Raw genomic sequence first — 27398 nt, 5'->3', positions numbered from 1 at the left:
TCAGAGATATGCTTTGCAGACTTTTTTTTTCAGTCTGTGGGTTGTCTTTTCATGCTCTGAACCGCGCCTTTTGAAAAACCAGAAGCTGTTAGTTTTGATGAAGTCTAGTTTATCGGCTGGTTTTTGTGTGGATTGTACTTTTGTTGTCATTAGAGATCTTTATCTAACCCCAGGTCATAAAGATTTTCTCCAGTGATTTCTGTGATAAGTTTTTCAGTTTTAGATTATGCATTTATTTTTTTTTTAAAGATTTTATTTATTTATTCGACAGAGAGAGACACAGTGAGAGAGGGGACACAAGCAGGGCAGAGGGAGAGGGAGAACCGGACTCCCCACTGAGCAAGGAGCTCGATGTGGGACTCAATCCCAGGATGCTGGGATCATGACCTGAGCCGACGGCGGATGCTTAACAACTGAGCCACCCAGGCGCCCCTCTAGATTATGCATTTAGATCTGTGATCTGTCTTGAGATAATTTTTGTTTATGGTGTGATGTATGGATCAAAGCTAATTAAAAAAATTTTTTTGGCAAATGGATATCCAGTTGTTCCAGCTCTGTTTGTTGAAAAGATTATCTTTTGTCCTTTGTGCTTTTGTCAAAAATCAGTTGCCCTCATACAATGATTTCCTGAAGTCAAGTATTATTTTTATACCTCAACTTTGTTTTTTGTTTTTTTTTTAAAGCTGCTTCGGCTTTTGTAGGCCACTTGCATTTGAATATGAATATTAGAATAAAATTGTCATTTTCTGCAAAAAAGCCTGCTTGGATTTTGATTGGGTTGGCTTTGAACCTATAGATCAGTTTGCTGTTTATTTAGATCTTCTGTAATTTCTTTCAGCAACGATTTGTAGTTTTCCTTGTACATGTTTTTCACATGTTTTGTCAGACTTATCCCTAAGAGTTTAATATTTATTGATAATATTGTAAATAATGTTTTTAAAACTTGTTCTCCAATTTAGGTCTTGTCCAATAAGCATGTGGCTCCTGATCATCTGTTGCAAATCTGCCAGCGCATTGGTCCCATGTTGGATAAAGAAATTCCACCCAGTATTTCAAGAGTCACTTCTTTACTTGGTGCAGGAAGGCAGTCTTTGCTACGTACAGCAAAAGGTACCTTAATTTGAAGAAGTGTTCTGCTTTGTAGCTTAATAATAATTATAATTGTGAAGTAATGTATGCATTGTGGAAGAAAGGCGATATGTAACTATAAACCATGCTGTGGACTATAAAATTTTCTGCGTTTAGCATAGACATTGAATTTTACTACATAAGTGTTTAATGGGTCCTTCTGCATTTAAAAAAATGATAAAGGTTTAGATGTTAAGCGAAAAAGCTTGAATTTATTCTGAGATGTGTTTGAGGTTTTATTGATGTGAGTTCTTAATTTTCCATTTTGTAGCTCACTTATAACTTCATTGAATGTAATTGTATGTGTCTAATAAACTCTTTAAATGCTAGAAGTATTTTATTTGGTATTTAGATTCTGAAAGCCCTTTGTAATAAGGGGAAGTGATTTTTTAAATTGGTAGCAGTTTGAAACAAGCACCAAAAATGTACAATTGCATGGTTCTTTTTCATCAATTTAATTTTTTTGCGAAGTTATGTGGTAGCAAAATGTTTGGAATTGCTGTTCTTTTTCTGTTAGCTTGGTATAAATCACCTAGACTAAGTATATGTATGTGATATGATCTATGTATACAACATGGCTGAACTGCTAACGGGCAAGAATGTTGGCTCTTCTGATCCTGAGTGTGTGTCACGTGCACTCCCCATGATTACCTTTATTCTGATCCTGAGTGTGTGTCACGTGCACTCCCCATGATTGCCTTTAAGATCCGTTGCTGAGACGCTGCTGCCGCCTAGGTGCACCAGCAGGGTAAAGCTTGACTGAGGAAGAACAACCCTCCTTCCTGCTTCCATGCCAGCCTGGTTTGTCAGCTTTGGTTATTTCCTCGTGCTCTGTGGCCCTGCCACACTGTGGCTTGGGTCAGGAAACTGCTCTTATGCTCCCTTCTCTGCGTCCCCGTTCCCCTTGTAATTATTCTATTTTAGGTTGTTACGTAGTAGTTGCCTGAGTGGCCTGTTTTCCTCTGTTTTCTTTACTTGTGTCAAGCTCCGTGTCGTTTTGTGATGAGCACTGCTTTGGAACTGGCAGACCTTAGAAGAGACTTAAGCCAGCTGCCCTAGGGTAGGGGCCCATATTTCTCTGTTTTGTCCTGGCATCAAGAGAGGACGCCTTGTAACTGCTCTTTGGTCATGATAGTGGTAATGAATCCTTTCATGTAAAAAGTAATGTGTGTGTTAGGTTGGGGCACCCGAGGCTCAGTAGAGGTTTATATGCCTTCCTTCCCTTCCTCTTTCATTTGTGAAGAAGCTAATTTCTGGCACAGCATAATCTGTGTTCTGCTGCTATCTCCTATAGAGGGGGCAGATGTTTCTTCTTAGTGTATTTGTTGATAGGTCAAAAAGGGACGGGACTCTAGAATTAGCGTTCACACTCACAGATCCTACGTGCTCTTAGGTAAAGGCTTATCCGTGATCCTAAAACAAGAGGAAAGCCATTTAATTTTGTCAGTATTTCCTAAGGAGATTAAAGTCATGGTAATATTGGCCAAAATTAATTTTGAAACTCCGTTAACATTTTAAGGATTTTCGTATCAGTCAAATAAAATTTTTCTTACAAAAATTTCCATTTTGGGAAAGTTGGATCCGTTGTGATTAAGATCTCTTACCATTCATATCGTGTGGTGTAATTCTGCATTGACGAATAAAAACTTACTCGGCATAGACTAGGACTTGGGAGTCAAAAGATCTGGTTTTACGGTCCATCTGGACTGGGTCATTGGCAGCGGGTCTCTTGAAAGGTCCCAGAACCTTTGAGCCTCAGTTACCTCACTTGTGCGTTGGCGATCACACCTACCTCACAGGGTTGTTGTGAGGATTCAATGAGATGATGTACGTGGAAAGCACTTTGTACACTGTAAAGTGCTGTACTCATGTTAGCTGTTGTTGTTGTATCTGAGATGTCTTAATTTTTTTTTCCCCTTCAGAAATAGTCTAATAAACCTCTAGGGCTTTTCTGTTAAAGTATATTAGTTGGTAAAACTTTGAATAAACAGTTTGTTACAATATACGTAAGTATTCTATAAAATCTTTCTTGGGGTTAACTTTCAAGATTTTATGTGTATCTAAAATTCGTTTTAAAGACTGCAGGCACACAGTTTGGAAGGGCTCTGCCTTTGCTGCTCTTCACAGAGGAAGACCTCCAGAAATGCCAGTGAACTATGGTTCCCCACCCAGTCTTGGTGAGTGAGTGTGGCTTGGCACGTGACCGAAACCCAGCTTTTAATTTCTTGACCGACTTTGTAACGGCTTTGTAACAGCTATATTAAAATTTAAAAGGAAATACTGGTAGTGTTGTTTCAGTAGTGATAAGTACCCATTTCCAGACTTACTGTTTTCCTAAAGTTATTACTAAACGTAGTAAAAATTATTGAAAGATAATCTTATGCTAATAAGAAGCCCATAATGGTGATTATAGTAGAACAGAGTTGGGGAGAAACTAGTATCCTTAGGATTTCTTGAACATAGATTCTGTGACCCTCTAGAAATTGTGGAGTTTTTCTTCGTTTTTTACATTATTGGCTCTTCTTAACCATTTTCATTGTTTTTATTTCCTAGTGGAGATACATCGAGGAAAACAACTCACAGGGTGTTCCACTTTTAGCACAGCATTTCCAGGAACTATGTATCAGCATATAAAAATGCACAGAAGGATTCTTGGACATCTGTCTGCTGTTTACTGTGTAGCATTTGATAGGACAGGACATAGAATCTTTACCGTGAGTTAATGTTTTAAACTCAATTTGGTATCATCTGGAGCACTTCAGTGTGCATTAGAATCCTGTAGGCGATCTTATAAAACATGTAGATTCTGTGGTTCCCATTCTCAGGGATTTTGACTCCATAGATCTGGGGTGGGGCCCATGAATTTGCATTTTTATTAAGTATCCCAAGTGATTCAGATGCAGATGGCCAGGCCTTGTGTAGTGTTTGTGAGACATTGACTTAGTGGTTCATGGGCATGATCATCAGGGATCTTAAAAATATGCATGCCTAATACTTCCCTTCCATCCCATTCTAGACCTACTAATGAGGGTAGTTTCTAGTATGTCCAGTAACCAAAACAGACCAAAAAAGCTTCCATAAAAATCCAAATCTTTGCAGGTGATTCATATTCATATTGACTACTCATTGATCCAGGGAAATTGATTACTTGAACAGTGAAAGATTATTTTATTATTATTATAAAACTATGTATAAATATTTGTAATCTAACATTTTAATATTTTAAGGGAAGATTACGATGGGTCAGAAGTTTAAGTTTCCTTTTTCAGTTGTGAGATTCAGAGTAGATACTAAAAAATTTGCTGAGTTAGATGGATGCTGGCTGGTGCCACAAATTTGAGACCCTGTTGTTGGGTTATTTAAAACGAGGGTGCTAGTCCCGTTCTTTTTTAGTTGTTTTTGAGATTGCCACTCACTTAGCCGGTGAACCGTAGGTCTGTCCTAATGCATATCAAATTATTTAGCTTGATGTGAGCAAAACTGACATTTAACCATTGTTAATTGAAATAGGTGAGCCATGAACTTTTAGTTGAACTCACTGCTTGGCGGGGAATTTTGGGAAAATAGTATTTATAATGTTGTCTGATCCACAGAAATGAAACTTCATAGTATCTTTACAGAGATGTTATTTGATTTGAAGAAAAAAATTGTTCCATACGTGCTCTGACTGTCAGATTCATAATTTGCAGAATATTACACAGTTGGAAAGAGAAGAGTTATAGATACTTAATTTGAGTGACACGTAAATAGTAATTTTTAAAATGCTAGGCCATCTTGGTTACTTCTGAGTATTAGCAATTGTGAATAAAGCTGCTGTAAACATGAAAAAGCTAGAAAAGACTTGCTGTTTTAACATTTGTTTTTGGGTGTACTTTTTCTCAGGGTTCAGATGATTGTTTGGTGAAGATTTGGTCAACACACAATGGCCGCCTGTTGTCAACATTACGAGGTCATTCTGCAGAAATTTCAGATATGGCGGTAAACTATGAGAATACAATGATTGCTGCAGGGAGCTGTGACAAGATCATCCGAGTGTGGTGCTTGAGGACTTGTGCCCCCGTTGCTGTACTCCAAGGACACACGGGGTCGATCACATCTTTACAGGTAAACTAGCTGTAGTGTGCACACTTGTGTAGGAACTTTTGTTTAAAATTCGTCTTCCTTAGAGACGAGAGACAGTGAGATGCTCAGTAATTATGTGATCTGTTGTAGTAACCAGGAGAAAATGTAATTAATCATATCTCCATGAATCTCGGGAGGGTGAGGTAATGTTGTCCGGTGCAGCTAAGGGCTTTATGTGAAGGCGTGGTGGATAACTTCCTGCTTCCTAATTAGGCTTACAGTTAAGCTGGGGGAATATCAGTTACAAACAGGATAGGTTCATGATCTTTCTTTCTTTCTATTGATTTACTTATTTGAAAGAGAGAGACAGCGAGGGAGGGAACACAGGCAGGGGGAGTGGGAGAAGGAGAGGGAAGCAGGCTCTCCGCTGAGCAGGGAGCCCGATGCGAGGCTCGATCCCAGGACCCTGGGATCATGACCCGAGCCGAAGGCAGACGCTTAACGACTGAGCCACCCAGGCGCCCCGGTTCATGGAGGATAATTTTACACATACCCAGAGTAGAATAGTACAACGAACCCCTAGGTGCCCATTAACCCATGGCCAGTTTTTTGCTCCAACCACACTTCACTTTGTACCTAAAGCAAATCCTAGATTTCATATCATTTTTCTGTAAATATTTCAGTGTGTCTTTCTAAAAGATAAAAATTTCTTTTAATAAACACAACCAAACCATTATCATCATACTTATTTTTTTTCATGTTCAAATTTGCAGTTGTCTCATCAGTAGCAATATTTTATTTGTTTGAAGGAGGAACCAGACAAAACTTCTATCTTATAGTTGGTTACTGTCAATTAAAAGAAGCTTAAAACAAATTGCATTCCCTTGCCCAATTTTTTAAAAAATCCCCTTACAGTTTCTTTGTTTAAAGAGTTGGGTTGTTTGTGTGTGCAGTTCCCACAGTCTGGATGTTACCGTCTGCATCCTTGCAGAGCGGATCAGCATGTTCCTGTGTATTTCCCGTAACTTGGTTGTTGGATCCAGAGCAGTGGTTCTGCTAAATGTGCATGTGAATCACTTGGAGGCCTTGTTTAAAACACAGATTGCTAGGCCCCACCACCAAAGATTCTGATAGAAAGTGTCGGAGGTGGGGCCTGAGAATGTGCATTTATAATAAGCTCCCAGGTGCCGCTGCTGCTGTTCTTCCTCCCCCAGGGACTGCACTTTCAGGATTGTTAATCTAAAGGCTTGAGCACCTGGAGGTGTACACTCTTCTAGGCATGAAGTGTCTGGTAGTCTCTCTCTAGCAGCCATTGAGGATACTGTCTTAGAGTCATTAGTTCATTCAGAACTGAAAATGGTGCTGTTCGGTCAGTTTTTTGAAAATTTTGTTAGGAAGATACCGATTTGTAAGGCCTTTTAAGGCACATTGGTGCCTCTGACTTGATTTTGGATAAAACTGTGGGAGTGGTTCCACTTTCAGCTACGAATGCACCCAGGCTATATGTTAAGTGATCTCTAAATGGATTTGGTGTGAAGTCCTATGACGAGAGACACTTTTCTCCACTCTTCCAGTTAAAGATTTTATGTATTTATTCATGAGAGACAGAGAAGCAGGCTCCCAAGGAACAGGGAGCCCGATGCGGGACTCGATCCCAGGACGCTGGGATCATGACCTGAGCCGAAGGCAGACGCTTAACCATCTGAGCCACCCAGGCGCCCTCCAGTCAGTTTTCTTGAAGAATAGAGATAACAGATTTATTTTTGAATGAAGACAACCAGAATTGAGATAGTGTTTTATTTTGAAACTTTAAGCAAGGTTTTTGGTATGCCTGTTTATTTTAAGGAAAGAGTTCTTTAGAAGTTTTCATAGTCTGAACATTAATTCAGATCTTCATTGTGTGTTCCACAGTTGGCATTGTGTTGTTTGATGTGAACTTCTAGGCCAGCATAGCAGCACATGAGAAAACTTCTGACTTTGTGCTGGTGTCTGTCCTCAAACCATCATGGAATCCCTCAATGTAAAAGTGGAGCTCTGGTCTTATAACCCATTCCTTTGGTAATGGGGCCCACATTCGGTTATCACCTACTGAAAATATCTGAAAAATCTGTTTGGGTGGTAGTAAGTTTTTATACACCAGAAAGTTCATCTCTACTTGCCAGTGGTTACCAAAGTTCAAAGTCAAACAAGTACACGGTATTAGTTATTAATCTTTTTTATATTCTTTGCCCTGTTGTTACTGGCATATAGAAACCATTTTTCACTATAGTAAAGGTTTTTTTTTTTTTTCCAATTTATATTAAAAAAAGATGTACAGGTAATATTGTTTGCAGAAAAATTAGACAGTAATTAATAGCAAATAAGAAGGTAAGCCTCCATGATCTTACTATCTAGAAATAGTCACTGTGAATATTTTGATGTACACCTTTCTCAAGGGTAGCATTATACAATGTCATTTGATATAATTTACATTCTCAAAAATGTTAGTATTATTACAACCAGAAGTAGAACCTTTTGTCTGTCTGAAAGAATAGCGAATGAGCATTCTGCAGGAAGGAAAGACACTGTATAGGTGGCTTGGACTAGCTTTCCTTTTTAAAAAGAACTTGGGAAGTTAGACACAGGTGAAAAAATACCTGACATACACACAATGAGAAATTAGGGCACCAAGATAAGGAAAGCGAGGAGCTATGAGTCAGAAGGCATTTGCCAATTCCAGAGGAGGTGGCCATTAAAGCTTAGCAGAACTTCTGACACACTTGTAGGGGTAGAGAGGATATAGATTGAAAATATCTACACATAAGTTCGACTATTTAGAATAGAAAAAATTGCAGCAGAGAACTGCAAGTCAGTACAGAGGAAATTCTGGAGTTGAAATAAAAAGCTGAATTTCAGAATTGAGTGGATGGTTTTAATACATTAGACATGACTGAAGAAATTGGAGATTTAATGAACTGGAAGTGAGGTTGGAAGAAAATAAATGGATTGAAGCACGGCAGGAAGAGGTTGGACTCTCAGGCTCTGCTAAAAAAGATGCTACATGTCTGTACGTACATATGCCACATGTGTAATTGGGTTTCCTGAACAAGAGGAGAGAATGAAGCAGAGCTGTATTTGAAGCGTAACAGCCGAGAATTTTGCAAAATGCACTGGAGAAATAGAGCCACAGATGGCAGAAACACTGGGGATCTTGAGCAGAATAAAGAAGAATACAGAAGACTACAGCTATTGAACATCACCCTACAGAGAAATCTTAAAGTAAGCAGAAGAAAAAATAAAGAAGCAGTAAGACTGATGATTAACTTCTCAGTAGGATAGTGGAAGTCAGTAGACAAAGAAATACTTCTAAAGTGCTAATAAGGGCACCCGGCTGGCTCAGTTGGTAAAGCATGCAACTTGATCTCAGGGTCGTGTGCTCAAGCCCCAGGTTGGGCTAAATACATAAAAAAAAATAAAATAAAAATCTTACATTTGGATTTATTTAAATAAATAAAGTGCTAATAGGAAATGACTGCCTGTCAGGAATTCTGAACCTATCCAAAATAGTGCTTTAAACACATTTTCAGACAAGGGAACAGCCCTAAGGGGGAATTCTAAATAGTAATAGGCCAAGAGGGAAATGTGATCCCAGGCTTGGAGATGCAAGAAGGAATAAAGAGTTTAAAAAAAAAAAAAAGGTGTGTGAGCACATGGGAAAAAACATCGATTGTATACAAGTATAATAGCTTATGGGTTGAAAAATTATTACAGAGAATCTAACAAGTAATAGTAAAAGCTTGTATATCAGGAGGAGGTAACTTTAGTATTTTTAACATCTTTGCATTGTTTGAGAAGTAGACTTTTAATAAGATGAAGATGGATTTTGTAATCTCCAAAATAACAACTAAAAGAATTGCAATAGAGTGTATAACTACCAAGCTCTAATAGAGGGGGAAATACGGAATAATTAAAAAAAAAAAAAAAAACGCAAGAAAGAGTGAAAGAAAGGTGGGAAGACCTAGGATGCTGCCAGGCTGTGATTAGGTAGCAGTATGTTCATGAACACTTTATTTGTAAGTGCATTAGGTGGTTCCAGTGAGAGACAAAGATTTCAGACGGAACTAAGAAACAAAACCCCATCTTTGCTATAAGGCTATAGGGAGGCTGGAAGTAAAGGATGGAAGACTTGCAAAAACCACAAGGCTGGTGTAGCATTCTAATATTAGCTAATAGGGCTTTAAGGCACTTAACATTTTTAGAGGCAAAGAGGGACAATTTATAATAAAAAGTTTCATGAGATAGAAGAGTTCTAAATTTAGGAATGTGGCGTCAAAATACATAAAGCAAAAATAGAATTTATGAGGAAAAATGGACCTCCATAATACAATCATAGTGGGAGGTTAACACACCTCCATCTCTCAATAATTGAAAGAAGAACCTATGCTATAAAGAAATCTTGATTTGAACAACAAATGATGACCTTGACCTGGATGCCAGATTGAAACATTGCATATGGTATCTGCATCATTTCTTTGTAGTCATAAGTGGGGTGTTTATATAAATACTGTCCACATTCTGACCCTTAAAGCAACTTCTCAACAAATTTGAAAATACTGAAATAATCCCAAGTATATATTCTCTGACAGTAGTGTAGTTAAACCAGAAATTACTAACAGCCAGAATTAATGGGAGAATAATCCTCAAATTAAGCAGTATACTTTTAAATAATACACATATTAAAGGAGAAATCACAATAAAAATTTAAGAATACTTGAACTGATTAATGAAAATATTAGGTATTGTGTATTGTGGGATGTAGAGTTTGGTAGGCAGCCACCAAGATGGTGTTTGATAATTCTTGCCTTCTGGACTCATGCCCCTTGACCTGTCTTATTCTCTTGACTCATTCATCTTGAGGGAAACCAGCTGCCATGTTGATAGGACACTCAAACAGCCCTATGGACTGTTCCATAACATTCATGGCAATTAACTGAAGTTTCTTGCCATAGGCATGTTGAGTCAGGCCTTTCGGAAGCAGGTCCGCCATCCCCCACGTAAGCCCAGGCTGACATCTGCTGTAATCTCATGAGACCCTGAGCCAGAACCACCTAAGCTGCTCCTGAATTCTTGACCCTTAGTGATTTGGGGTATGAATATATATTGTTTTCGGTAGCTACATTTTGGGGTAATTTGTTACATGGCATAAGATTATTAATACACAGCGGAAGCTGTGCCCAAAGGGAAATTTATAGCCCTCAATGCATGTATTTAAAAAAAGCTGAAATTCAGGGGTCAAGTATTTCTCAGAAAGTTAGAACAGGAAACAACAGAGGACAAGAACATTAGGAAGATAAGTACAGAAATTAAGAATAGAAAAGGGGGGCGCCTGGGTGGCTCAGTTGGTTAAACGACTGCCTTCGGCTCAGGTCATGATCCTGGAGTCCTGGGATCGAGTCCCGCATCGGGCTCCCTGCTCAGTGGGGAGTCTGCTTCTCCCTCTGACCCTCCCCCCTCTCATGCTCTCTGTCTCTCATTCTCTCTCTCTCAAATAAATAAATAAAATCTTTAAAAAAAAAAAAAAAAAAAGACTAGAAAAGGAAGCCTAACAGTAGAGAGGATTAGCAAAGCCAAAAGTTCTTTGAAAGACTAAAAATGTTGCTATAAGAATGCTCAAGTAAGAAGAATGTCAAAAATTATCATTGTCAGCTTTGAAGAGGGGCATCTCTATAGACCCTTTAGACATTAAAAAGAGGATATTTTACTTATTTAAAAAATTTTTTGATGTAATCTCTACCTCCCCCAGTGTGGGGCTCAAACTCCTGACCCTGGGATCAAGAGTTGCTCTTCTGACTGAGCCAGCCAGGTACCCCTAAAAAGAGAATATTTTAAATGGCTATATAGGAAATTTGAAAATTAAGATGCAACAGGTAAATACTCAGAAAAACACTTATCAAGACTGCCACAAAAGGGAAGAAAATCTGAATAGATCCATAACTCTAAAGCTGTGTAGTTAAATTTCTTATCCACCTATGTAGTATTTCTGTTAAAAAAGTTTAACCTGGGGTGCCTGGGTGGCTCGGTTGGGCGACTGCCTTCGGCTCGGGTCATGATCCTGGAGTCCCTGGATTGAGTCCCACATCGGGCTCCCTGCTCGGCGGGGAGTCTGCTTCTCCCTCTGACCCTCCCCCCTCTCATGTACTCGCTCTCTCTCATTCTCTCTCTCTCAAATAAATAAATAAAATCTTTAAAAAAAAAAAAAAGTTTAACCTGAATCTCATGAGGAAGCAGTCAGACAAATTCAAATTAAGAAACAGTCTGTGGGCGATTGGGTGGCTCGGTTAAGCGACTGCCTTCGGCTCGGGTCATGATCCTGGAGTCCTGGGATCGAGTCCCACATCGGGCTCCCTGCTCAGTGAGGGGGTCTGCTTCTCCCTCTGACCCTCCCCCCTCTCATGCTCTCTCTATCTCATTCTCTCTCTCAAATAAATAAATAAAATCTTTAAAAAAAAAAAAAGTCTGTGAAATCTCCTCTATCTTTCAAAAGTTTAGTTTCAAGAAAGGCAAGAAAATAAAGTGTCATGTAAGGAAACTAAGAAAATGGTACAAGTATAAATGCGATGTGTGAGCCTTGATTTGGTCTTGGCTTTAGGGGTGAAGAAAGCCTATAAAGCACATTCGAGAAATTAGGATAAATTTCAGTATGAACCATATATTACATGATAGTATTATATTGATATTACATTTCTTGAGTGTTGACAAGCTTGTTATAGTTATGGAGTAGGAGGTCACTGTTCTTAGGAGACTCATGCATGCTGAGGGTCTTAGGGCTGAAGTGTTGTGATTCAGGTCCACATGGTTCACTTCTGTCCATGTATGGCAAGAGACAGGTATGGCGCCATATTATATGTATGATATACTTTAAAAAGCCATGAGAATCCACTGAAAATGCTTTGACAGGTTACAATTTATCTTCTAAAATAATAGCTCTGGGACCAGATAGTGGCAATGGCTGCACAGCATGTGAATGTACTAAATGCTACTGAACTGTACATTTTATTTTTATTTTTTTAGACAGGAGGAGAGAATGAGAAGGGGGAGGGGGAGAGGGAAAAGGAGAGAGAGAGAATCTTAAGCAGACTCCATGTTCAGTGTGGAGCCCGGTGTGGAGCTGGATCTCATGACTCTGAGTTCATGACCTGAACCCAAATCTAGTCAGATGCTTAACTGATTGAGCCACCCAGGTGCTCTGTGAGTTGTACATTTTAAAATAGCTAAAATGGTGAGTTTTGTACAAATTTTCCCCCTCCACAGCTTTGTCTAGAATGCACACGTAATAAACAACAGGAAAGATTTGCATTTAGCAGGTGATAGAGTAGCTAACTACCTTCGGGTAGTGCACTCTTTAATAGCAAAACAGAGGATCAGCATACATTAAAAACTTATTTTGCCACCAAACAAGTTGTAAAAGTAGAAGTTATTATGCACCCAGGCATATGTTATATACCGAACAGTTACTGAAAACGTGTAGATTTCAAAACTGTTTTGACTTTGGAAGTAGCCATGTGAGATTGTAGTACAGAAGCACGAAGCCACCAGCAACTGAGAAGTCATACCTCTTACTGTTTCCTTTATGCAGGACTTACCTAACCTATCTTGGAAAAGTGAGACTCATTTTCAGTATGCAGAAATAAGTATTATGGTCACTGATGAGTAGCTTTGAGGATGATTAATGAAGCATGGCTGGCTGTCAGTGATCTGCAGGAATCTGCTGCTTAGAAACAGGGAAGGAAAGGCTTGAAAGGTTAATAATGCCTGTTGGGCACTGAAAAAAAAATTTAAAAAGAAAACTCCAAGCTCAGAGGACTCACTTTTGAATTTTATTAAAACTTATTAGAACTCCTGAGATCGTAGTAAACCGAATGAATATAGGACCTGTGTCCTAAAACCAAAACTGCTATAAACCACCATAACCAATTAGCAGATGTAACGGAGTACAGACATAATTCACAGTAGCAACAAAAGCCTTCAAACACATAAACCAGGAAATGGGAAAAGTCTGTATGAAGAAAAGTCTTAAAAATAATGACAGAACCTTGGGGTCGGTGGTCGGGGGGTGGAGGAGGGAATAATCTATATTAGTGAAAATGTCTAGTACACTCCTGAATGAAGATTCAGTGATGTAAAGATAGCATCTCTCTCCAAGTCTTGGTATAAAGTTAGTGTGTTTATATTTGAAATACCAGTTGCTTTGTTTTAATGGACTTTAGCATGCCATCAAGTTCATTTAGAAGAAAATAAGCACAAAGAGCCCTTCTCCCCCCCCACCTCCCCCCAAAACCCCTAAGCAAAATAAACCTCACATCTTTTGCCGTGCTAGATATTTAAAAATCCTTCAAAGGTGTTACAGAGAAGACAGTATGGTGCAATACCACTTGTGTATCTAAGAATTAGATTTAGTTAGAACATGAGTCAACTCTTCTGCAGAAATTCAGGTTTAGAACTCTTAAAATACTCTCTGCAGATTTACAAATTTTACTGTGATATTTTAATTTTAATTAACAATATTTGATATTAATTATCTTCAGTTATTTATTTTAACGGGATAGTCTCCAAAACTCAGTTTTAGTCCATATTCTGGGACACATCTGTTTAGATGTAAGTAATCACTTTCAACATTGAAAAACCCTTCATTTCCTGTACTTGAAGAGAAGGAAATTGGGAGAAGCTTCTTTGAAGAAGTATTAGGTTCAAATCCTACCTCCCTTACAAAGTGTATAATCTTGAGAAAAATCATGAAACAGATAATAAACTATGTCTCTCTGGGATGTTGTAGTGATGAATAATTATGTAAATAACCTAAAAAAATTTCTTCCCAGCTCTTCCTTTTCTGTTAATGGCAGCCCTGGTCTTTGTTTGCTAACCTCCTTTGTGTTGAATGACTCATGAGTCAGCAAGTTGTGGTGTTCTTCATGGCTTTTTCCTCCCCATTCTGGGGAAAGGAAGTACTTCCTTCCTGTTAAGGTTCTTAGATTAAGTGGATTGATTCTTAGTTGTTTTTCTTATCTGTTCCCTTCCAGTGACTATTGTATACTGCTGTCTGACACATTTTTGGGTTTTACTTGAGAACTGCAGTTACTTCTTGCTCTTATTGGGTCCAGATTCTCTACTCATTTAATCCATTCCTCCACCACTTGCAAAAATGAGCACTTTAGTCATATAGATATTTCTGTTGCTGTCACATACCATATTCCCTCTCACTTTGGTACTTTTGTTCATATTCTTTTGCCTAGTGTGTTTTTCTTGTTTTCTTTGTATTTTCCTATCTGTTAAGCCTTGATGGGTGTCTCTGGTCCAAATTGGTCTAATAGCTTGTTTGTGTAACACAGTTGAACTGAACTTTGTTAAACCTAAGTGTTAGCTCATTTCTGAAGTTAGGTATAATTCTTGTGTTTTCTTAGAATACTTTTATAGCTTTCTTTTTAAATGAATTTTTGATCTACTTGGAATTGATCCTGATGTACAGTCCAAAGAATAGTTTCCAGATTGCCGCACAGTTGGTAAATCATTTATGCAGTGATTCATTGTTTCTGCAACCAATTTTGGCACCTTTATCTTAGCTTTTATATTAAGGTCCATTTGGACTTTATAGTATATTTTTCCATTGGTCATTCTGTCACTGTACCTACCATGACCCATAATTTTCATTATTGAGACTTTGTATTATGCTTTCATATTGATAAGACCAGGACTTCACTTTCTCTTTGTAAAAGTTTTTCTTGTTTATTAGTTTTGAAAGTAATCTTTTACTGAGATCACATTACATTTATAAATTAGAGATAACCTAGGTTGTGATTTTTCACTATACTGTTGCCTGTATTTTGTAATTCTTATGTTTTACTTAAGTGTGTCAGTTGAAATTAACTTTGAAAAACCATTAAACTATGACTTCAGTAGAAGCTCAGGAAACGGAATTGTCTGTGGTTGCATTTTAGTTTAGCCCAATGGCCAAAGGCTCCCAAAGATACATGGTCTCTACTGGTGCTGACGGAACAGTTTGTTTCTGGCAGTGGGATTTAGAGTCCCTGAAATTCAGGTAAGTGGCTGTAATTATGTGATAAGTTTTCTTTCTTTAGTGTTTAATTTAGTCTAATGAGATGAAGTCTGATTATAAAGGGAAGTTCTATATTGTGGTTGCCTTTTTACTTTTTATTATATACAGTGTTAGTGCCCTGTTGACTGTTTACAGTGTGTTGTTCGTTTATTTATAAAGATTTATTTTAGAGAGTGCACAGGGGAGGGGCAAAGGGAGAGGGAAAGAGAATCTCAAGCCGACTCCACGCTTTGTGTGGAGCCTGGTGTGGGGCTTGACCTCACAACCCTGCGATCATGACCTGAGCTTAAATCAAGAGTTGATGCCTAACCGACTGAGCCACCCAGGCGCCCCTACAATGTACTATTTAGATGGATATGTGAAAGAAGCGCAGCTATTCTAGCTTAGTGGGCACATTTTATGGGCGGAAAAAAGTGAGATCGTATGTATGTGAAATGTTTTGAAAAATGTTAGAGATGTGCTGTCCAGGATGGTAGCCACCAGCGGTGTGTGACTGTCGAGCACTTCAGATGTGGGTAGTGCATTCGAGGAACTGAATTATCAGTTTCATCTTAAAAACTGATACTTGATTCAGGTATCACAGAACCTTTAAGCATATTTCAAATAACCTGACTGTGAATTTAGTTTTTCAACTGTGAGTTTTATGAAACCAAATATAGATAAAGTATCTTTGATGAAAACTGCTCAAATTGAGAGGTAGTATGTATTTCGTATATTGTGGAAGATTTCAAAGATGTAGTACGAAAAGAAGGATCTAAGGTTCTCAATATTTTATTCATATTGATGTGATATTCTGGATATATTAGGTTAAATGAAATAAAACTGATTTTATCTTTTTACGTTTATTGTGGCTACTGTAAAAATTTAAAGTTACACGTGTGGCTCGCATAGTTTCTGCTGAGCAGTGCTGTTCCCTGGTGGCTGTATACCCTGCCCTACAACCTGGATGGCGGGTTCACTTGCATTCGAAGTTTTAGTCCCTCAGTTACGAGATGGGGTTGGTAGGTCCGCTCTTGCTGTGGGGTAGGGTTCTTGTGAACATAGGGATTGGACAGAGCCTTCCAGAATCTGTCCAGCTGTAATAGCATATGCAGAGATACTTGTGAGGTACTTTATAAATAAGGTTATAGTATTAAATATGCTAGATTAAAACCATCATTATAAACCCTGTTAATGTGTTGAACTAATGAGTTTTGAAAATTGCATCTTCTTTTAAAGTCCACGTCCCCTGAAGTTCACGGAAAAGCCTAGACCAGGTGTTCAGATGCTTTGTTCTTCTTTTAGTGTTGGTAAGATAAATTTAGTAATTTTTCTTCTTAGTTTTATTTATCATTTATTGGATGATCGTGTTATTGCCAAGAGCATTTATCAGATGGATGGTAAATGACTTCTGCCCATTTCATTAGGCTTAATCCAAGATGTTTATTTCATTAGCTTTTTCTTTTGTCTTTTACTCCCCCATTCTACCATTCTCTAATTTCTAATGGTAATCGGAGTCAGACAGCTGGCAAAAGGAGGCTTAAGGTATCCATGTGAGCCCCCTGTGTGAGATCTACCAAAACTGTGATTTTCTTGAATGGGCTGAACTGCAGATTTTTATGGTTTAAATTTGTTTTCCACTCATTTTGGTGAAATTATCGCACATTTTCTTTTCTTGTACGTGAGCTTGTGTGGTAACCTTTCTTTTTAGGAGAAGTCAAAGATTTTCCCCCATAAAAGTCTGAAAACTTGAGTGAGTGAACTTTGTATTCTGAAGCTTGGGTTAGGTCTGTGAAGCTGCTTAGAAAGCAGAGCCCCTTTGTCAGGCGTTGTCAGACTAGCAGCACATACGGTCATTGCCACCATTAATCAAGCAGTGACAGGTCGCGAGTATTTCCAGATTGAATTACTTTTTTAATTAAAGTCCCGTCTGATGTATGTGTGTTTTGGTTTTTTGTTTTTGTTTTTCCACACCATCCAGCAATTCTCTAGCGCCAGCTGGGTGTCCTACAGTTCCGTTCTAAGACTATCTCCCTAAAGAACAGTGTGAGATCCTACAGGTTAAGGGCTTAGTCCTACAAGACCCCACCTCCCCCCTTTAGACCAGGTTGTCAGCTCTGCTTCTGACTGGCTAAAGACCAGAGGTTCCCTCGACCCCCTCGACCCCCTCCTTGGGTTTGATTATTTTGTTAGAACAGCTTACAGAACTCAAACATTTTATTAGATTTCCAGCTTATATAAAAGGATATAATTGAGTAATAGCCCCGTGGAAGAGATGCAGAGGATGAAGTGTATGGACACTCTCTAGACACCCCACTCTTCCCAAATCTCCACATGTTCACCAACCTGGAAGCTTTCTGATCCCTGTCCTTTAGGTTTTTTTATGGAGGTTCTGTTACATAGGAACAGTTAATTAAGTCATTGGTGATTGATTCACCTCCCTTCCTCTCCCCCTCTCCAGAGGTCAGGGGAGTGGGACTGAAAGTTCCAGCCCTCTAATGACATGGTTGGTACTTCTGGCAGTCAGCACCCCCATTCTTAGGTGCTCTCCAAGAATCACTTTATTAATATAAACTCTGGTGTGGGTGAAATTGATTTGTTATGAATATCAAGATACTTTTATCGGTGTTGTTGCTTAGGAAATCTTTCCCAAGGGTTTTAGGAGCTCTGTGCCAGAAATAGGGATGAAGACCAAATACATATGTTTTTTATTATAAATTAAAACATCACTGTATTATATTAATTTTAAAATGTCTTTATATAGTGAGTTAGAAAATGGATCTATTGAGATAAACTTAATTTTGGGATAAAAGGTCTTGCTTAATTTGATACAGAAATTTGATTCAGATATTTGTTACAAACTGAATTTTTAAACCTTAACATTTTTATTTCAGGTGGTATGTTTTTAGCCACAGGTAGTACTGATCATGTAATCAGAATGTATTTTTTGGGTTTTGAAGCACCTGAAAAAATCGCAGAACTTGAAAGCCACACAGTAAGTATTCATGTTATAAAATTGTATAAATTAATCATTAATAATATTCCTGTTGGTCCATAGTCAAATATTGCTAACAAAATTGTTATTGATTCTAATTTTAAATGTAGGAAGGGTTGCATATATAAAGGTGAAGGATATTATTGACAACTAAGTATGTGACTGTGCTAATATATTGTGGTTATTTCAGCTTTAAGTTGAAAATCTTGATTATGACAGTTTATCTGGGTGGGTTTAGTTTCAAGGGGCCTGTTCATTTTAACCACACTCATGAAATCAGAATGCTATTTTATTAATGTATAGTAAGATAGATAACTCTCAGGATTCTGGAATACCGCTCAGTGGTCAGGTCATCTTTTTTCCTATAGGAAGTTCTGTGAAATTATTTGATAAACAGTTCCAAATCACTTTAAAAGAAAAAAAATTTTTTTGTACATAAGTATCAGAGTGATGCCTTGTTTTCAGCTGCTTTATGTTTTGATCACTTTCCACATGTGAATTCTTATACAGATGTAATTCATTGTAAATATAGTTTTAAATTTAGAAGGAAAGGTTTTTTTATAGTCTTGTTACAGTCATAGTTAGGTTTTTTGCACGTAAATGTGTAGGATACGTGTTTGAATGCTGGGGCTAAGCAGCACAAGTACACATTCTTGCTTTAAACCAGATGTGCTTCTAGTTCTAAAACGGAGTGGGTTTTTTTGTTTGGTTTGGTTTACAAACAAGAGTGATCACTTTTGTGTTTGTTTTTTGCCCTCCCCCCCCCCCAGGATAAAGTTGATAGTATCCAGTTTTGTAACAATGGTGATCGGTAAGTAAGTGTGTTTGTGTTTGTGAGTGTGTTTTTAGGTAAATATACTATGCTTCATATTAGTACAGCTGATATGTCACTTTGTATATTGCAGGCACTTAGTAGAAAATACATTAATTGAATGAAAAGTGTCCGCAGTGGGGGAAACATACTAAACAAAAAGAATTGTAGCTTCTACCGGGTCCTGTGACCAAAAGGAGCTCTCCTATCAAGTGTAAAGATAATGAAATTCCTTACGTTTGAGTAGTTAAAAAAATCTCTCTAGTCAACCACTGTTGATGTGTCATGTGACAGAATTGTCACTTAAATTATATACTCTGTTGTGGTCCCCAGTTTCTTTCAGGTGCCTTTCCTAAATTGCAGTTTTTAATATTTTCCTTAGTTAAAAGATTGATGTATTTTTACACAGTGGCCAGCATGAATTTGAGTTTAGAATGAAGATGGCTTACAATGGAGTTTTTGCTCTTACTGATTTTCCCACGCATCTTTAATTCTTCCTACTTTTTTCCCTCTCCAGGTATTATGTGTACATTGTCTTCTCAAAACTCAATCTGACAAGCTATTTGAGTTTGAAATGTGCCTTAACTCCATAGGGCCAGGCAAATTCTAGCAAACCCGATTTTTTTTCCTATCAGATTTGCTCTAAATCCCTGTCTTTTGAATTAACACTTACATGTTTAGGCCAGCTAACAGTCAGGATAGCTACATGAAAAATGTTTTTGCTTGTGACTTTGACTGTAGTTCTTGGTGGCATGTATGTAAGTATAAGATGTTTTTCTGAATTTTTTAAGGTTCTTAAGTGGTAGCAGAGATGGAACGGCACGGATTTGGAGATTTGAGCAGTTGGAGTGGAGAAGCATTTTATTGGATATGGCAACCCGAGTCTCAGGGTGAGTGGAGACGGTTTGTTGGAATCAGGTGGCTTGATGATCACTTGGTCCTTCTCCCTGGTGGTTGGAGCCCCCAGGTCCTATGGCGAAGAGCAGTGACCTAAATGAATGGCTGCTTCTTGTATTTCTGATACATAGATCCATAAATCTCCTGTATCCCAAAGAATTTGTCCGTACATTTATGTTTCTAGTACACTTGCCTGGTCTAGGGTAGTGCCATATCAAAATTCTTACCAGTTTTTCCTGAAATGTTTCACAGTTTAGTCCTTTGGAAATCCTCGTGTCTGCTTTATTTTTAATAATTGCAGGGGAAATTAAGTTCTCTGCTATGACTCAGACAATTTTATTTGGCTTCAAAATACATTTGATAATCACATTTTTGTGAAATGATCTGTGGTAGGGAATGGAGAGAATGTTTACTGGAAATCTGATAATCCTTGCTCATAAACAAATCACATCTCTGCCATTTAAAAATGTTCTATCTGGATATTCAGAAGCATCTTCGTGTGAGAGTGAATACTGTCAGTCCTTGATTGGTTAAAATACTGAAGGTTATTTCATTATTAAGAAACAAATTGAAATTACATTTACCTGTGAACAATGATTTTAAGCAAAATAGGAACATCAATGTAAAAACTTTAATACAAAAATTTTTACTGAGGGGCGCCTGGGTGGCTCAGTCATTAAGTGTCTGCATTCGGCTCAGGTCATGATCCCAGGGTTCTGGGATCGAGCCCTGCATCCGGCTCCCTGCTCCGCGGGAAGCCTGCTTCTCCCATTTCCCCTGCTTGTGTTCCCTCTCTTGCTGTGTCTCTCTCTGTCAAATAAATAAAATCTTTAAAACAAATTTTTTTTTTTACTGAGACTGGAAACTGCTGTTTTCTTGCTGCCGTGGAGAGTGCTCTGCCAGTAATTCCTTCCAATGGTGGGAATATTCTTTTTTCATTTAAAGTTTTACATCTTTCCAATCTTGAGAAGCGGAGTTTTTTCTGTATATAAGAATTAATGGGCATATTTGTTTTAGTGTTCTAATCCTGGATGATCAACTTGATGAAGTACAATATGTCTGTTGCTTCAAGGTTACTAACAGGTGATGCCTTTTAGTTTAAAGTGAAGCATGGAGTCTTAGCCTTTACTCCATTTTGCCTCTTCTGTTACACTTTTCCCTGACCAATCTGGTTAGAATTAGTCTCTTGTCTGTGTTCCATTGTGCTTATATAGATAGGTGTTACATGGCACTTCTTCCATATTCTTACAGCTGTTTTTTGTTTTTTTTTTTTAAAGATTTTATTTATTCATAAGAGACAGACAGAGAGTGAGGCAGAGGGAGAAGCAGGCTCCCGCTGAGCAGGGAGCCCGATGCGGGACTCGATCCCAGGACCCTGGGATCATGACCTGAGCCGAAGGCAGACGCCCAACCATCTGAGCCACCCAGGCGCCCACAGCTGTTTTCTTTAATTGAAATATATGTTTATAATTTCTTAGGATGTATTCTCTGATTTCAAAAAGCAGCTGGGCTTTACCTTTTCTCTGTGTAGTACTGACTACTATGGTTTACAGGGAAACTTTGCATTTCAGGCTGCAAAATATTGTAGACATTTGTATCCAAGGCCATTCTTGCCAAGAGAACCGTAGTAACCATCTATAGGGAAGTGTAAAGAGATGAGTACAGTTTTATTTATAGTTCAAAAGATTGAATATCTGTGTGTCAGGCACTTTTCTAGATAACTGGGGGCTGTACAGATGCATTGCCTTCTTTCTGTCTTCCTAAAATTTCTTGTCATCTTCTCTGGAGAGAGAAACAACAAAATTAAAGCTGTTAGGGCTTGGGGTCAGGGGAAGGGAATAATAGAAAAGGGGTAGAGAGAAAAAATTTTGCTTTTATGAGCAGTGGTGATGTCCTAACATATGCCTTTATTCATACTGAACTGTTTCTTTGTCACCACGAGCAGGGGGAGGGGCGGAGGGAGAGGAAGAGAGAGAATCTTAAACAGACTCCATGCCCAGTGTCTGACTCGGGGCTCAATCCCAGGACCCTGAGATCATGACCTGAGCTGAAATCAACAGTCAGATGCTTAACCAACTGAGCCATTCAGGCACCCCTGAGCTATTTGTTTGTTTCTTTTTTTTAAAGATTTTATTTGTTTATTTGTCAGAGCGAGAGAGAGAGCACTTGAGCAGGCAGAGGGAGAAGTAGGCTGCCCGCCGAGCAAGGAGCCTGATGCGGGGCTCCATCCCAGGACCCTGGGATCATGACCTGAGCTGAAGGCAGACACTTAACCGACTGAGCCACCCAGGCGTCCCCCCTGAACTGTTTCTATAATCATCTCCTCCCCGTCTCAGTTTTGCTGTAATCTGTTTATAGATCATCGTTATGGGTCAGATGTATATTAGATATATAATAATGTATGGACATAAAACTACATTACTTCCATTAATTTTGTATTGATTGTACTTCTTAAATGAATTTACACATTGTGTATGTTTTTCTTAGGGACTTATCTTTGGAAGAGGAAAGGTTTATGAAACCCAAAGTCACAATGATCGCTTGGAATCAGAACGATAGCATTGTTGTCACAGCTGTGAACGATCATGTCCTTAAAGTGTGGAATTCTTACACAGGGCAACTGCTTCATAACTTACTGGTAGGTTGTTTTTAAATAACAAATCAAGAATTTTTTTGAACTATAATTTGATTTTTGAAGCTATAATATTAACATATTAAATATGTTTCACCCACTGATTATCAAATGAGTAGAAATTTGTAGATATACTAATGTTCAAGCCACTGTTATTAATACATTTTTAAAAGCCTTTATACACGATGACAATGTGGGTTTTTCATTTTAAACTTAATAACTTGCAAACCTTCATTAACTTTATGACTTTGTTGAATAAAGGGACATGCTGATGAAGTATTTGTTTTGGAGACACATCCCTTTGATTCCAGAATTATGTTATCTGCAGGACATGATGGCAGCATATTTATATGGGATATTACAAAAGGCACCAAGATGAAACATTATTTTAATATGGTAAGTGAAGTGTATCTTCATGTATGCTTGCATTGGTTTCAAGTATTTGGATCAGAAGTTTAGCCAGACACCGATCTGCATGTTTTGGCTGTTTATATTTCTAGAAATCAGGATGCTTAAAGCCTAATAAACATCCAACAGCCATACATATATACACTCATGAAATTCTTTGTGTAACTGAGTCACCCGAGGGAAGGAGTTTCAAAAGTTACTTATTTAGCCCTCTGTATATGTGCAAATGTTTTAGAATTTGTTTAAATTCGCAAAATTATGGTAATTATACACATTTTCACTAAATTTATTGAAATATTTGGTAATAAAACAATATTCAGTAAAGTCATCTAGGGAATTAAAAACATCATTGGCGGGGCACCTGGGTGGCTCAGTCGTTGGGCGTCTGCCTTCGGCTCAGGTCATGATCCCAGGGTCCTGGGATCGAGTCCCGCATCGGGCTCCCTGCTCTGCGGGAAGCCTGCTTCTCCCTCTCCCGCTCCCCCTGCTTTTGTCCCCTCTCTCGCTGTGTCTCTCTCTCTCAAATAAATAAAATCTTTAAAAAAATAAATAAAAATAAAAACATCATTGGGTTTTTCTAGCCTGTTTTCTTTTTCTTTCTTTTTTTTTTTTTAAAGATTTTATTTATTTATTTGACAGAGAGAGGCACAGCGAGAGAGGGAACACAAGCAGGGGGAGTGAGAGAGGGAGGAGCAGGCTTCCCGCCGAGCAGGGAGCCCAATGTGGGGCTCGATCCCAGGACCCTGGGATGATGACCTGAGCCGAAGGCAGACGCTTAACGAGTGAGCCACCCAGGCGCCCCTGGCCTGTTTTCTTTTTGCACACGTAATATCCTAAAACCAAATTAGGATCCTGTTGCATATTTTTAGAATTTCTCATATATAACCACAAGCTAGTTACCCAAATCAGCAAATTTAACATTGATAAAGTAGCATTATGTAGTTCTGCTCTATATTCAAATTTTGTCAGTTGTCCTAGTAATGTCTTCTTAGTTATGTTTGGCACTTGGAGCAGTATTTAATTCAGGATCATTCATTATGTTAAGTGGCTCTATATTTTAGGTTTCTGTAATCCTCAACAATTCTTTTTTTTCTATTTCTCACCTTTTAACTTTTGATGAGTGCAGACAAATAATGTTACAGTGTATCTGTGTTTTGTCTGCTGTTTTTTCATGATTTGATTCTGTTGCACCTTTTTTTGGTGGTGATTATTTTTATTTTTTTAGATTTTTTTTTTAAATTTATTTATTTTGAGAGAGAGCACACATGAGAGGGGGCAAGGTAAGAGGGAGAAGCAGACTCCCTGCTGAGCAGGGAGCCTGATGCGGGGCTCAATCCCAGGACTCCAGGATCATGACCTGAGCTGAAGGCAGTCGCTTAACCAACTGAGCCACTCAAGCACCCCTATTTTTTTTTTTATAACCTTATTTGTTTTTAGAGAGAGCAAGAATTCTCAAGTCTGTGAGTAGGGTGGGGAGGGGCAGAGGGAGAGAAAGAATCCCAGGCAGGCTGCATGCCCAGCCAAGAGCTGGATGCAGGGCTGGATCTCAGGACCCTGAGATGATCTGAGCCGAAATCAAGAGTTGGACATTTAACTGACTGAGCCACCCAGGGTGCCTTGGTGGTGGTAATTTTAAAATTTGGAAAGGTGGCATTTGCCAGGTTTCCCCACAATGAAGTAGTTTTTCCTCTTTGTAACTATTAAGCTAATTTTTTCAGGAGGTATTTTGAGACTCTGTAAATACCGTATTCCTTATTACACTTTCACTCACAAACAGTACCATCCATTGAGGGTTTTTAGTGGCATCATTCTTTCCATAGTTATTACTTGGCATTCTCGCACAGTTTTTGTAATCTTTGTTTCATTTTATGTAAAGAATGTTTTCCAAAATCTTACATATATTTTTAAGAATTTGCAGTTACATTTTTGACTGTAAATTCAGCCTTTCTCAGAAGATTACATATATAGTTAACTTAGAGTTGTTGAGTGTTTAAGTGGTTTCTGAATCAGGCACAGCAGCACCACTTCGGATATCCAGGTACATGGCTGTTTATGTAGCTCTGTGATTATTTCCTTAGGGTAAATTCTAAGGGGGTGATTGTATAAAAGAGTTTCTGTGTTGTCAAGACTATTGTTTGATCTACATATGAAATGTTTTGTAAAATTACTGTGCAGTTTATATTGAGTTCCAGTTCATAGTGTAATTCATTTTGGAGGCAGTCTAGTTGCAGGGTATAGATGAATGGTTCTTAGATCTTTTGCTTGAAGGCCATCTGAGTCCATGTGTTCCATGTTTTTGTTGTTTTTTTTTTTTAACCTTAAAATTTTTATTTCAGTATGCTTATTTTGGACAATTTTTGAGAAACAGTTCAAAATGTATTTTATTTATTACCATAAAATGCATTGAAATAACTCAAATAACATGGCCGAATTGCACATGTGTAATTAGGCATCTCTGGAAGTTGCATTCCTGGGTTCAAATTATTGGAAAAATAAGTCTTTTTCAGCAATTTTTTTTGTGGTCTTAAAATTTATAGGTATCTCCATTTTCTTCATTATCCTTTAAAACTCTCTCTCTTTTTTTTTTTATTTGAGAGAGAGTGAGAGAGAGAGAGAGAGAGCACAAGAGGGGGGAGCGGGAGAGGGAGAAGCAGATCCCCTGCTGAGCAGGGAGCCCGATGCGGGACTCGATCCAGGGACTCCAGGATCATGACCTGAGCTGAAGGCAGTCGCTTAACCAACTGAGCCACCCAGGCACCCCTCCTTTAAAACTCTCTTTAAGAACATTACATCTTGAATTTAACTATCAAAACCGAAAACTACATTCATTAAGGCTTAAAGGAGAAAATAAGCTAACAACTTCTGAGCCAAAGAAGTCTCAAGTGGGCAACAATGATATTACTTCCAGTGAGACATACCAAACTTTGCTGTGTATACTGGGTTCTTTTATTTTTAAAAAATTTATTTATTTATTTTAGAGAGAGAAAGAGAGTATGTGTGTGCATGCAAGCGGGGTTGGGGTGGGGGGACAGAGGGAGAGGAAGAAATCTCAAGCAGACTCCCCGCTGATCCCTGAGCCTGATGCGGGGCTCAATCTCACGACCCTGAGATTATGACCTGAGCCGAAATCAAGAGTCGGATGCTCAGCTGACTGAGCCACCCAGGCGCTCCTGGACTGAGTTCTTACATTTACTGCTCAGCTGAGAGGCTCCCAGTTTTCTGTTAGACAGATTACATACGGTTATAAATTACTAACATTACAGTATTTCATTAAATACATCATAATTTTCACTGTGACATCGAATTGTTCTCCAAGCACAGTTGCAGGTTGCATTTTGTCAGGAATCGTTGTGGAGGACTCTTCAAACTGCAGGTAGAAACCCAAGTGGCATGCTCTGCAAGTGCCTACTCAGGAAAATTTCCTTTTCTCCAGGTACCTTAGCAGCACTTTTGGTGTACTTAGGTCCACGTGTATGACAGGAGAGGAGCTGCCACCATCTTTGACTTGCCAGCCAAAGGCCTGGCCCCCGCCTCTGCTTTACTTGGACTGTAGGTTCCAGGCCAGGGGTGCAAAGTGGTTCCAGGGCATGGGTCGGGCTATAGTGGAGATGGCTCCTCAAAGGACTGTGTGGGTGAATATGTGTTCCTATGTTTCAACAAGAAATTGGAAGAAAGATATTTATACGGTTTATTCCTTTTTGTTATTAGAGAATACAAATTTATATACATATTATGTGTACACATAATAGGGCAGTGCCTTAAATATCCCAGTAACTTAATTTTTAAGTTTGTTAATCGGCACCCACTTGTGTGTGGTATATAGTAGTGAAATGTTGCTTTTCAAGCAGGTATTTCGGCATGGTGTGAGTTTGTTTTGGCAGTTAGTGAGTGGAGGATTCATTTTCCAGCACTGATCAAACTTGCTCTAAAGTTTAGTTATTGGAAAGTTACAGGCTCAGACAACAAATAGGCATAGCTTTAAGCTGTTAATGAAACAACTCATTTAACTGTAAGTTGGTAGTGCTAAACTAATGTAATTTCAGTTGAAGAGCAAGAACAAAGTTGAAAAGCACTCTTTAAGGCAACATTCATGATGTAATTGGAGCGTCCTTACTGAAATCTGCGGTAGTTTGCAGTAAGGTAGGTGCAGGCATTTCTGTGCGCACCTGTGTGACTTGGCAGCATTCTATTTTTGCATGATGGTCAGTCATCTTCGTGGAAAGTTTAAATTGTTCGTACTGATTTTAGTTCGTGAATACCACACTTTGTTGATCTTTAATCATTTATCTTGTGGGTTGTCAGTCAATAGCCTTTTGCTATACATTAAAACAAAAGTTTATGAAATTGCTTGTCATTCACTTCTAAGAAGTAAAGGAAGCCTTTACTTTGGATTGAC

General features: G+C 38.4%; 1 protein-coding gene across 2 annotated transcripts in view; it reads left to right on the top strand.

Moving 5' to 3' along the window:
• BRWD1 (bromodomain and WD repeat domain containing 1) overlaps nucleotides 1-27398 on the top strand; it is a 110303-nt gene that overhangs the window by 18953 nt on the left and 63952 nt on the right. For both annotated transcript variants that reach the window (XM_035028874.1, XM_035028875.1), the window contains exons 5-15: nucleotides 960-1110; nucleotides 3207-3305; nucleotides 3682-3842; nucleotides 5011-5232; nucleotides 15162-15262; nucleotides 16499-16569; nucleotides 18154-18254; nucleotides 19025-19065; nucleotides 19857-19955; nucleotides 22450-22600; nucleotides 22856-22990. In XM_035028874.1, coding sequence (XP_034884765.1) covers nucleotides 960-1110; nucleotides 3207-3305; nucleotides 3682-3842; nucleotides 5011-5232; nucleotides 15162-15262; nucleotides 16499-16569; nucleotides 18154-18254; nucleotides 19025-19065; nucleotides 19857-19955; nucleotides 22450-22600; nucleotides 22856-22990 — 1332 coding nt within the window. The remainder of the gene's footprint in view (nucleotides 1-959; nucleotides 1111-3206; nucleotides 3306-3681; nucleotides 3843-5010; nucleotides 5233-15161; nucleotides 15263-16498; nucleotides 16570-18153; nucleotides 18255-19024; nucleotides 19066-19856; nucleotides 19956-22449; nucleotides 22601-22855; nucleotides 22991-27398) is intronic.

Source organism: Mirounga leonina, unplaced genomic scaffold (assembly GCF_011800145.1).
Source record: "Mirounga leonina isolate KUSES-001 unplaced genomic scaffold, KU_Mleo_1.0 Mir_205, whole genome shotgun sequence".
NCBI lineage: Eukaryota > Metazoa > Chordata > Mammalia > Carnivora > Phocidae > Mirounga > Mirounga leonina.
Note: the sequence above shows the minus strand (reverse complement) of the source record. Positions and strands in the feature narration are given on the sequence as shown.